The following is a 13015-nucleotide window of genomic DNA, read 5'->3' as shown; positions in this document are numbered from 1 at the left end:
ATGAAACATGGTAGACTGAGGATAAACTTATAATAAAAAAGGCCTGTGTACTTTTATTTATTGAACTTATGGGTCATAACTCAACTGTCACTCAAATAACATAACTGTCTACAAGCAACTTTGACTATTCGATTTGGACATAAGTTACAAATTAAGTTCCTTGGAGGCAAAACAAGCAAAGAAAAAAGATTGTGCCATTTGTGAAAGTAGTGCCAAGAACATCACATCAGCCCTCTCATTTATCACACATGGGTCACACTGCTAAAGGATAAACTGTTATGTGACCTCTTATGTAATAACTACTATATCGTAAAGTAAAGTGTGACACAGGCATGAAACATTTCACGCATCTGCCTATATGAGATTTAGGGAGTTAAATTAAGTTCGATTACCTTATTTCATATTGTGAAGCATCTAGAATAATTGAATTGAAACAAATAGCCAGATAAAAATGCTTGAACATACATCTACTAGTTATCATTTCTGTCAGTTGTTATAAGTTCAATAAAAAAATTATTAAAGTTTGAATTGCTAACTAAAAAAAAAAAATGCTTTGCCAACAGAGTCTTTCCTTGTTGAGATGAACAAATTTAGGCTCTAGAAGAGTAAGAAACTAAGATTTTTAAAAAGCTCTGGATATATATTTGACTAAGAAACTAAAATAAAATAGAACAGAATACATAGTTCTAGCAGAATCTATACAAAAACAGCACATATACAAGCTAAAATAAATAGCACCAAGAAGAATTTTAAAAATAAAACTTTTCTAAATGTATTTCTTCATAAGATTCTTGATGGAATACGAAGAACATCAAAGCTAAATGCTATTTTTAAGGAATTTATTTCAAATAAGGAAAGTATGGAGAAGTTTCAAAATATCAAACATTATTTTCATTTTAAGTAGCATATTCTAGTAGACTACAAGTAAAAAAATAAATTCTATTCTATCCTGTCCAATCTTCCTGGAAGGAATTCCAGCAGCAGCCTACAAGGTAAATGGAGTGTGGAAAACCAATTCGTAAATTGCAGGGTCGGGAAAGAATAACACTGCTTAGAAAATGAAAGTCGATCAAGATTGGAAACATTTCACCTGTTTTCATTTAAATCTTCAATCTCTTTTCCTGCTGGTTTAGGAAACAGAATAGAGGATAATGGGGCAGTAGGGAGTATGAACTCTAAATATCTCGAAATGACCACATTGACATGCTCAATGTAATTTTCTGTGACTAAAAGAAAACTAGGTTTTGGATAATCTCCCAGTTAAAATATTATGTATGAAACTTAAAACAATTATTTTCTCTCATGTTTTTCTCCTCCTATTATATAAAATTTATTTTAATCAATTAAGATAGAAGCTTAAACTGTGATGGAATTTAAAAATGAGAAATGACCTGAAGTATATTACTAAACTAGTTCCCTGATTTCAATTAAATATATATCCACCCCATTCCTGAGAAGTAAGCATTTACTGCAATACCAAGGACCTGAAAGGAGATACTTGTTATTTCTCATCCAACACATGTCAAAACACTCCATGCTCATAAATATTTTCTGAAGTGTCCAAGCTAAATCTTTTATGCAAATTCCAAACTACCTTATAAACAGCAGCTGACAAGTCAGTCAACAATACAATTGAAGAACAGAGTCAACATAATGTAAGTCAATGTAAGAATTGAATAACTTAAACTGCCTTAAATTTATGTTAAAAACAGATATTAATTAAAGATATCTAGAGATATCTAAAAGGAACAATTAGCTATCTACCATCAATTATTTGAAATCATTATACTAAGAAATGTGATACAAAATTTAGGTACTTAGAACCTGAGAAATTTGAATGTGTTAATTCCACAGCCATTGAATTACTGGATCAGTGACCTGCTATAAAATACCAATAGAGCACAACCTCATGAAATTTTTAAAAAGATTATTTTACTAATATTTCAGGTAGATTCATAACTACCAGAAGGGAACTCATACTAAACAACAGTTCCTTTTCATTATCTCAGTTAATCTTCACACCAATTTTATGAGGTATAAGAATTCCCACTTTAAAAATTGCCATTATTGTCCTCATTTTGCAGATAAAAATTATTGTAGAGTCAATACCTGACCCCAGGTTTTCACATTCAAGAACCTCTGCTCTTTCCCTGCACCAAGGCCTACAGGTGATTTTTCATCAGAATGATGGGCTGAACTCTACAATCTATATGCTGCTACTGGTCAAGTGCAGTGCTTAGTCACTTCAGTCACGCTTGAGTCTTTGTGATCCCATGGACTCTAGCCCGCCAGGCTCCTCTGTCCGTGGGGATTCTCCAGGCTGTCATGCCCTCCTCCAGGGGATCTTCCCAACCCAGGGATCGAACCCAGGTCTCCTGCATTGCAGGCAGTTTCTTTACCATCTGAGCCACCAGGAAAACCCAAATTTATATATGGGAAAGCTAATATGAATTTGACCTGTTAACCCAAGACTAAAAGGAATGGCTTGGAAATCTATGGAAACAGCAGGAATGAAAATTTCCAAACCACTTTTGTTTAAATGTTGGAAATATTAAATTTGTAAGACACACTATGATTTTGAGTGATAAACTTCAATTACTATCACTGAAAACCTAAGTCATCTATCACTATGGTTTTAACACTTTCTCTGTCTCTCCATATGCCTATGCCTATGACCTACTGCCATTGGTACCAGTGGCCCTCATTAAAACAGCGATTTTCAAGATGAGGAAAGAAATGTCCTCCCTTCCTTTAAAGGGCCTATCAAAGGGACAGAGGGACATATCAAAGCTCCCTGAGTTACTCTGAGAGACTTGCTACCCTTTAGAGGGGTACGCTCCTCCATTCCTACCATTTAAAATATTTTCTATCTAGAGAAGTGATAAGTAATACATTCTGGGTGATTTTGCTAAATCAGGCACTATCTTATTCACTCACTCAATCTTCCAAGCCAACTTATGAATGATATTAATAGCCCTATTGTATAATAAAGAAAGCAAAGCTCAGATAATTTAAGGAACTTACCTACAGTCACACATCTAAAAAATAGTAGAAAATCTGATTCCAAAGACAGCACATTTAACCACCATACTATATTGCCTCTTGTTAACTGGTTGCAATGATTATAATAAATCATCAAAAACAAATGCACATACATACTTCAAAGTGATAGTACAGTGACTCAACCAAGTCTCAAAGAGGAAAAATATATATATATAGGAGTAAACAGACATTTGTTTATAAAACTGCAGTTTGGGCCTTAGGTTCTCTTTCCCTCCTTGTCTCTCTGTTTCTCTCTCATTTATTAATTTTTTTTTCATAATTTGACATTGCTCTAAACAGTTGTATTAATAGATCTTGATTGTGCCCAAATGACAAAGTGCCACTGTTGTATAAATCACTTAACTAACACATTCTTCTTTTTAGAATTTGATTTCTCTATTTTATTAAAAATAATTTACTAATAAGAAATATCATGTTAGACTGTTTTAAAAACATTTAAAGGCAAAATATCATATAAATAAAAAACTACAACTAAATTAAATGACATAGATGAATCTCATATAATATTTAGCAAAAGAAGTCAGATGTAAAGAGTACATAGTGCATGATTCAATGATAAAGTACAAAAGCAGGCAAATTGACCTGCATTGTTAGCTCAAGGGAAACGGGCCTCAGGAAGTGTTTCTGATTCTGATACCATTCTGTTTCTTGATCTGGCTGATGATTACACAAATGCTTCATTTGGAAAAAATTTATTGAGCTTTACATTTATGTTGTGCATATTTTTACAGTACATACGATGCACTTCAATCAAAAATTTACATTAAAAGGCAGTGCTTTATCCAAAATGGTTACTTTGCTAATTGTAATTTAGCACTATTTTCTCTTCCAAAAGATACAATTAATTTGTTTCAAAAAGAAAGCTAACAGTGTTTCCACACCACATTGTACAGTTACTATTTTCCTAAACATGACATGTTTTAAAGTCAAATTTATTGAGGTATAATTTATGTACAGTAAAAGTCATTCCTCTTAATGTAAAGCATAGCCGTTTTTGACAAGTCCATACGTTCATGCAACCATCATCACTATTAAGATGCAGAATAGTTCCATCATCTCTTTAAATTGCCTCACGACTTTTTCTAATAGAGCTCATCTCCCTCTACCCCCACCCCAGTTCCTGGCAACTCTGATCAGTTTCATTCTCCATCGTTCTGCCTTTTCCAAAATGCCATATAAATGGAATCCTATAGTATGTACTCTTTAAAATCTAGCTTCTTTCAGTTAGCATACTGCCTTTGAGATCCATCCATGTTTTGTGTATATCAGCAGTTTGTTCCTTCTATTACTGAGTGATTTTACAAGGTATGGATATACCACAATTAAAAGACATCTGAATAATTGCCAGGTCCTGGTGATTTTGAATAAATCCACTACAAGCATCTGTATATAGGTTTTTGTATAAACATAAAGGAAATACTTTGTTTTTTAACTTGTATTGTGCTGAATATTTTCGATACAGTCTTTAGTTCATAGTAATCCTGATACCTAGGGAATATACCAACCAGTTCAAAATAAAGTCAGAAATTAAATCAAGTAAGAAACACCTCAGAAAACAGATCAACTTTTGCAAAATACCCTCTAAAAGATATTTCTTTTTGCAATCATCTACATAATTAAGAACATAAAGATTCTATTAAAGTTCTAGGTTAATATTTAAAATCATGTTTAAATCACACACATTAAAGAAATCAATGATATTACTAATTTGGATTCCAAAATCTTAATGAATAAAGGACGAAGAGGTAAGACATATGGCTTGAAATGTAAAGAGTTATATACCTCTCTCATTACTCCCTGATGTAACATATTATAAACTTTACCCGACTGGTTAGTAGTTTTTTTGTTTCTTTCTTTTTTTTTTAATCCATGATAATTGGGAAAGGATTTGAATGACAAAATGGAAACATGGTAGATGTTACCTAGCATGTTGTGGTAAAGTGGAATGGCCCGTCCAAAGGTAGTAAATGCAGTCATGACTAGTGGGACCGCTACACCTGCAGGCAATTACAGAACAGAAGACATCATTCTCCATTCACAGTGGCATGCACACACATGCACCCGTGCTCACACACGGAGCCGTGGAGGAAGAACACGAGAGGCAAGCACACCAAGTACCTATCCATCAGGCCGATGCAGTCTTCTATACTCGCGCCTACGCACCTGCAGAAGGTCCACATTTTAAAAATACAAGGAAAGAAAAATTAGTCATTTTTCAAAAGAATCAGGAAGACCAATACCAGTTGTGTCAAACCCTAATTAGAGTTACTAGACAACTTTGGAACATCATGAATTTAAATCTGGTGAGAAGATGATTACTTGAAGGATACCCAGAAATGAACTGCAAATATCACCCAATGGAAAGTGGAGAAACAAGTCCATGCAAAGAAAAGTGTCCTCTGTTCCTGTGGATAACTTCCAAACACATATTGTTCATTTCTAATACGTTAAGTTCATTAGCATCATTCATGATTATATGTCTTGATGAAGAACTTAATATCTCAATGGTTATAATTGGTTTCACGTATACAGTTTCTTCTAAAACATTCTAAGGTTAAGTAAAAAACAAAATAAATAAAAAAGCAAACATGAGCTATTCAATATAATGGAATAACCTGATGCTTAATGCTCAATAAAAATTGATTTTAGCAGAAAATGAGTTAACAACCTTTAATGCTATTCTCATGGTTACTTTACATAATCACATTACTCCGTCCCTTGGTTGTGACTCTGTTTAAAACATACTTATCTATAAACATGAATTCATTTAAAAAGCAGATTAACTTGTTTCACCATACTGCAGTGTATCTTGAATTTGTTTTTAAAAGAGCAGTGCCATAACAGGCAAATAAAAACAGTTTTATAAACTGCCAAAATATTTAACTCAAACAATAACAAATAAATACACCACAAGGAAATGAATAAATTGAGACTCAGGTAACTACAGAGTCCACTGAGGTTAATATTTAAGTCAAATAACATAAGTACACAGAATTCTGATTTTGAAGTATCAGAGAAATATTATTCCTTCCATCTTCCAATGAATTTGAATTGTATTTCTTTCCCTTTTCTCTCATTATAGACATACAGGTCCAGTGCATTATCAAGGTTCCTTGTACAGCTATGATTTATTGAACTAATTCTGCTGGCAATATTTTTTTCCAAATTCTCACTTCTACAACTGACAAAGAAGCTGACATTAAAATCATCACATAATGAGTTAATAAAGTTCTCATGTATAAGGCCAGACTGTCCATTATAGCTATAGAAAATTATAGAAGAGTGGAAAACAAATATAACTATGTATGACAATAATTAAGTCACTAGTTTCCTACTTAATCAATATCAGCTATATTATTCTTACTAGGTGAAAAATTATTTTTATTTTGAGAATTGGCTTTGAGTAGCCCAGAAAAATTTTAATGTACATAAATACAAGAAAAAGGTGTTTCAACAAAAGCAAATAAAATATACACTGAAAAAAATCTTTAAAAAAAAAAATAAATTAAAATACAGAGCACATAGCATTGGATAGGTTCCATAATCCATAATGAGAACCATTTCTAAAAATAAAAATTTAATTGCTATAAGTTTCCAAATTGTATTAGATGGCTTTTTTTGATTCTAAGGGAGTCATTTTTTTCTAGTTTCCTATTATATCTCCTTCAAAATGTTTTTTTTAATACGATATTGCCATTTTTGTAAAATCAATCATCTACTTCTTATTACCAAGTGATAATCTGAAAGCTATAGTTAGTTTGCAAACTGTGTCTTTCTAATCATCTTTGAAAGATAAAAATATGTGAAAGCAACATTTAACTTGAGGGGAAAGTATGAGAAATGAAAGATTTTCACTCATTCAAATGAATGAAACAAAACAAAACCCTTTGTCACATGTCTTCTAAGTGTTCCTACTATTCCAGGAGCTGGGGGGAGAAAAAGATGAATTGGGCATTTTTCCTTTTCTTAATGAGCTCAAAATTTAATGAAAGAGACAGATGCATAAACATATGTGTATTGTATAAAACGATAAATATAATAAGGGACATAAGAGTGGCTTAGGAGATGTGGAGGAGGGACAGGCAGCTTCAGAAGATCATGGTAACCTTCATGGAGAAGTTAAGAGGCTGAAGTTCAGGGTCCTGAGCACTGGATTGGAGTGGCAATAACTTCTAAGGTGTAGGAAAAAAAGTAGTTGATGGCTGGTTTGATGATGGAAGTAGACAGAGCCCAGAAGTTAAAGATGACTCATATTTCAACCTTGGAGAATAGTGGTACCATCAGTCGGAGAATGCCAGACAGAAGGCGACACCTTCTTTTGTGTGTGTGTTTTCACGGAGGAGGGGGTGATAATTTCAGTTCATGGTTACCTAGAGTTTAGTGTGGTTGTTCTACATCCAGTGAGAAATGTTCCTCAGCAGATGGACAGCTGAGCAGTGGGAGGAGTTTAGGAGGAGAAGGGGGAAGCTGGAGGCACAAGTACAATGATCCAGCTTTGAAAAAGCATACAGGAGAAGGTTGAAATCATGTAAATGGATGTGATGACTGGGGAAAGATCTTTAAAGTGAGAAGAACAGAGACTGAGATTGAAACCCAAAGAACTCCAATAATTAGTAAATGACATCAGATGAGCTCATATGCCAGAAACAGGAAAACATGATTGAGTAAAATTAATTAGTACCAGTTTCATGGGGTCCAAGTCATGAAAAATCCTCAGGAATTGGATGATCATTGTTGTCAGTGCAAGACAGGTCTAGAAAGGGAACTACTAAGAGTGTGTTAGTTGACATTGTCAAGGTCACTAGAATTTAGGTTGCTATGACTTGAGAAGCAAATTGGAAACATAAGCATAGAAGCAAAGGAAAAGGGAGGAGTTCTTGAGGGGGCAGAATGTGAGGTCAAGAAAGTTTATCTAGGAGATTTTGTAGGCTATTTGAAATTTCAAGGTATATATAAGTTGAGGATAAAAGAAAAATGAAAGAGGAAGAAGAATAAGAGTATGACTGAAGTGGCCATATTTTTAAACTCAATACAAGTCACTGTGTACTTAATACATATATTCTATTTCAACTCTATATAAGCAACAAGTTTGCATAAGCAATTCATATTGATTCAGGAAAATAAAAAAAATAATGGAAACATCAAACTTTTGAAGTCAAAATCCCAAATAAGAGACTAAATAAAAATGTGGAATAATACCATTCTCTACATAATTAGTATCCTAAAGTAGACACTTTTCAGAAAATTCAGAAAGAGAAACTATGTTATAAAAACACTGGAATTTGAAATATTGAACTGTATTTAACATATGCTTGTACTTACTGATTTATAAACACCTTGATGGACCCATAGAAGTAACATGGTTGAGATATTTTGACAAAATCTTTTCTAAATTTTATAATTAAAATGGAAGGATATTTAAAATTTTTATTACAAAAGTATTGACAATAATCCCACAAGCAGCCCTACTTGTTTACTCCATTAATGAAAATTATTTCACCATATACATTTAAAATATAAAAAGAAGTAATAAGAAAAATATTAATGCATATAGAAAATTATATATGAAACCATGATTCTAATATTATTAAAAACTTTGAATGAAAATTTTAAAAGATGCCCTATAAAAATAAATATCCTAGTTCATGCTTCAAAACAAAATTAAATTGACATTTGTCATGAATGTAAGTAATGGTAGCAAAGAAACTATAATCTTTGCCCTATGACCACTCACCTGCATATTAAATTTAGGTTACAAGTCCTCTTTTAAAATTTCTATATTGCTAATTTTACATATGAATATCATTTCTATGTTTTAAATTCCTGTTAATCACTTCAAAATATAGCGAGGGATCACTAATGGAGGAGAGATACAAATTGCAAGAATAAAAATTCACTGGACTGTGACTTCCTAGTGGTCAGGAGCTGTGTCTTATTTATTTCTGAACTTAGCTATAACTGGATCTGATACACAGTAGGTGTTCAGTATAGCAAAGTTGAAGAATGAATGAAATGAGAAAGGTTGCAAAAATAAAAGCCCTCTAGTCAAGGCAAGAAGAGACAATGTTTTTACTTTTTCTCTAGGAATATTAGTGAGATTCCCCTGATAGATGCTAGCTAAATGGATCACAAATTTTTAAAATAGCTAAAGAACTTATTAGAGTCAATACATTTAATGTATTATACCTTTAGAGTAGTAAAAGTGCTTTTAAGGTATAACATAGATAATTTTATTTTCAGGCAATCATTAAACAATATTCAGAATAAGAATTTTCCTTCTGAAAAATGTGATTTGAAAGACTATTTCCATTAACTTGGTTCCAGCATTACCTAGCTGACATAATATTGGCATATATTAATAAAAGAAAAGGTGTTTTCCAAAGTAGAGTTGGCCTGGTTAAGTTCACATTTACTGATGGCTCAGTTATTACGTGTGTTTAGAATAAAAATAGTCACTCATCCCATCATCCCTACTGCCCCTGTGATCTTTCTAAGAAAAGCTTCTATCTCTACATGATCAATTTGAAAAAGTGGAACTGAGTGCACAGAGCACCTCGCTGCTTCTTTAAAAGGATCTCAAAGTCCAGAGTATCACAGCAGTGAACGGAGGAAGAGTTAGGCATTTAAAAATTCCAAATTTGGATTCCATTCTGGGGCTAAGACCACAGAACTTTCATGCAAATGAGTGAACCCAGACAATACAGAGGGTATAAGAAAAAGAATGGCAGGAAGCTAAATGTAAACAAAGACAAGGATCTGTCCGGACTAAGTCAGTGATAGAATTCATTTACTTTAGAAGACATCAGGGAATACACTATTCAAATTCTGTCTCCCCATCATTCTGCAGCAGTGAATTTAAAGCCATCTTTTTATTTACTAGAGTTCTCAAATGATCTGGTCAGATTTCTCTCCTGGTCCATCTTCATTCTCCCTTTGGTTGACAGCCAATGTTTGTAACTGTGGTAAACTGATCTCTTCGTTGTCCCTCCTACTTTCCCACCACTATATATCTTTTCCTTTATTGTGTAATCATTTAAAAGGACTAGGAGAAAGACATACCAGCCAGGCATCCAGACTCTGTATGGCTCTGAGATCTCACTTTCATTTCCCTAATGGCTTTGTTGTAATTAGATTTGCAAAAACAGCAAAAGGTCTCATTTTGAATGGCAACAGCTGTTGACATCAACATTATATTGAATAATTTACTGGTTTAATTTTAGCTGCAAAACAATAAAACCCTCTTGTGGATGATTACTTTAGCAGGCAAAGTTTTCCCTCTCTGTTGCTGATTCTCCTGCTCCAAGAGTACAGGTTTCTTCATGAAATACCCTTAACCTGAGTGCCAAAAACTCGCTAGGGGAGCAGCTTATTTTTTCTAGTTTCCTTGAAGCAGAGTGTCTATGTGACTATTTCAGTATCCTCAAACTATGTGTTTATGTGTAAACCAGTGAGGTGGCATTAGCTCTTCCAAGCTGAATTTGAATTTGAATGGCAGAGTATTACTTTACCTTTTGAGAATCTGCCACTTCACAGAGTGACTTAAGCTGATTTCTTGACCTGCAGGGAATTACAGCAGCATCTGCAAATTGATGTCCTCTTGGCAGAAAATGATGTGGTTTGCTTTACTTCTTCAATTTTCCCTATCAGCCAGCCCTTAATCTGGCAGAAAATCTCTTTATGGAATCTCATACTTTCCTGCTAGATCTAAAGTACCCAAGATGATTCTCCACAAGTGTGCATGTGCTTGTATGTGTGTGTGTACATGTGTGTGGGCACTCACAATGGTGAGGAGGATTTTTGGACAGAAGGAGGATAGAGCTTGTGAACCTGCTCTCAATTCTAAACTTATTCACCTTCTAGAGGAAAACAAGAAAAGGAAAAGTCCTTATTAAAACAGGTTTGCTGTCTTTTAAAGAAATAGTTGTTGAGAATCGTTAGATGCAGTGACACTATTTCTTTTATAGTTCAGTGCTTATCTTCTTTCTGTAATGCCTTTGTTATTCAACTGTTATCAATATCAAAGATATTCTAATTATTATTCATTTTACAATGTATCCTTTTGAAAAGTTAAAAAAAATGTGTACCCATCTTTGAACTGTCCTACATCAGTTGAAGATACATTAGGTAATATGCTAACCTATGATAGAATTACTTTCACAAAATGTACTTGTATTTTTATTAATATGCATATCACTAAATTCCTTTTTTTTTATCATCACTGCTTTTGCTTATATTTTGTTGAAAGACTAATACAAGGCAGCATTTACCAAAGAGAGATCCTCACTTTAAGTTGATTATAACAACAAAGAAACAGAAAGTGCCTGTTAAAGACTTTTATCAAGTGGAATCTCAAAAATATAATTGATTGTTTTTTCTGATATCTTTAATTTCCAACAAAATTTGGAAGAATTTCTACACCACACGCAATGTATATGTGATACCAGCTTCATGAAGGTGTCGATAGAAGTCATTAAACATTTTTAGTGAGTATAAATTCAATTCCATAAAGCATTCTTGCAGAAATGATTTCTCTTAAAATCAACATATATATAGATGAATAGAAGTGTGCATGAGAGTATCATATATTTACTAGGTTGCCTAAAGGATAAACATGCTTGTGTGTACCTTTTGATTAGCAACATGCACTTGATCGAGTTTTTGGCCAGTAAAGTTGCTTACCCTTGGGTGCAGTTTGGATGGCATGGGCGGCACTCTCGATCTTGATCAGCATACTTGAAAATGAAACTGTTTGCCCCCTGTAAGCCATCTGGACATTTTTCCACACAGTTCGGGCCATCCTTGAAATGGGAGCACTTTGTACAGTTGTCAGGTCCCTAAAAAGTGTGAGGAAAAACAAAACAAAACAAAATGAAGAAAGAAAAATGGGTGCCTTTTACTCTGGAACGTATTCATCTAGTTTAGCTACTGAGACCTCAGTGGATGGCCAAATGTCCTCTAGGAAGAGCAGTTTCAGAAGTACAAATGGGGATGCTGCTAGTATAGATTTTCAATCAGCAAAACTGTCCAGTGATTTTTCTAGAAGGACATCAATATTTTCTTTCTGTCATTTATTCCCAGTGAGATTACGCTGCAACAGTATTTGGTAACAACACATTTTTCCTAGGAATATTTAATCACAGTCACTAGGAATATGTCAATATGATCATGAGTTAATGAAGATGAGGAAATGATAGGAATTAGGCTTAACACTGAATTTCATATACAAGTGAGATGTAAACTTTCCTTTGGTAGTACCATGAGTATTTGAACAATGAATTTAAAATTTTCTCTGGTTGAATTATCAGGAATTAGGCATTTTAGGTAAATCAAATTTAATTTCTAAATTATTCTCCATCTCAAATCAGCCTATAATGCTAAAATCATATCATCTATATGAATAGAGATTTTAGAAAATCATAGTATAATACTGAGCATAATAAAAGCACAATCTAAAGAGCAAATGTCAAAAACTCCATAATAATAAACTAGATAGAAAAGAAAATTATATGGAGAAACTAAAAAAAGAAGGTGATATAACTATGACCATAATCTAAATTATACTGTCACTTTATATATTTATGTTTACAATTTATATTATCTAATACATACAATTATAATAAGCAATAACAGGAAAATATATTTAAATGTCATAATAAAACTAAAAATATTCAATTCCTATTAAACATCTAAAAATTTTTCCAAAGGGATTGATATGGATTTGGTGCTGGGGATAGTAAGCCTGCAAGAAATGATAAGTAGTGCCTTCTCAAATCAAATTGAGAACATCATGGTGAAAAATGATATTGTCTTAAAATATGTCCATATATTTACACATTCAACTGTTTTGAATAATTGTATAATAAGTAGGAATGATATTATCTACTCAAAATTTGTTTTAGCCTCCTTTTGAATACAGTAGTGTCTCAGGATTCCTCTTCGTTTTGCTCCCTGG

General features: G+C 33.1%; 1 protein-coding gene across 4 annotated transcripts in view; it reads right to left on the bottom strand.

Moving 5' to 3' along the window:
• Nucleotides 1-13015, bottom strand: part of ERBB4 (erb-b2 receptor tyrosine kinase 4) — a 1218836-nt gene that overhangs the window by 263466 nt on the left and 942355 nt on the right. For 2 of the 4 annotated variants that reach the window (XM_043910154.1, XM_043910156.1), the window contains exons 15-16: nucleotides 11743-11897; nucleotides 4986-5060 (exon numbers count right to left, since the gene is read on the bottom strand). In XM_043910154.1, the coding sequence (XP_043766089.1) occupies nucleotides 4986-5060; nucleotides 11743-11897 (230 nt within the window). Of the gene's footprint in view, nucleotides 1-4985; nucleotides 5061-5181; nucleotides 5227-11742; nucleotides 11898-13015 lie in introns of all 4 variants that reach the window. The other 2 variants (XM_043910155.1, XM_043910157.1) reach the window with 1 other exon arrangement.

Source organism: Cervus elaphus, chromosome 8 (assembly GCF_910594005.1).
Source record: "Cervus elaphus chromosome 8, mCerEla1.1, whole genome shotgun sequence".
In the NCBI taxonomy this organism is placed as follows: domain Eukaryota; kingdom Metazoa; phylum Chordata; class Mammalia; order Artiodactyla; family Cervidae; genus Cervus; species Cervus elaphus.
This window is presented reverse-complemented; position numbering and strand designations above follow the sequence as displayed.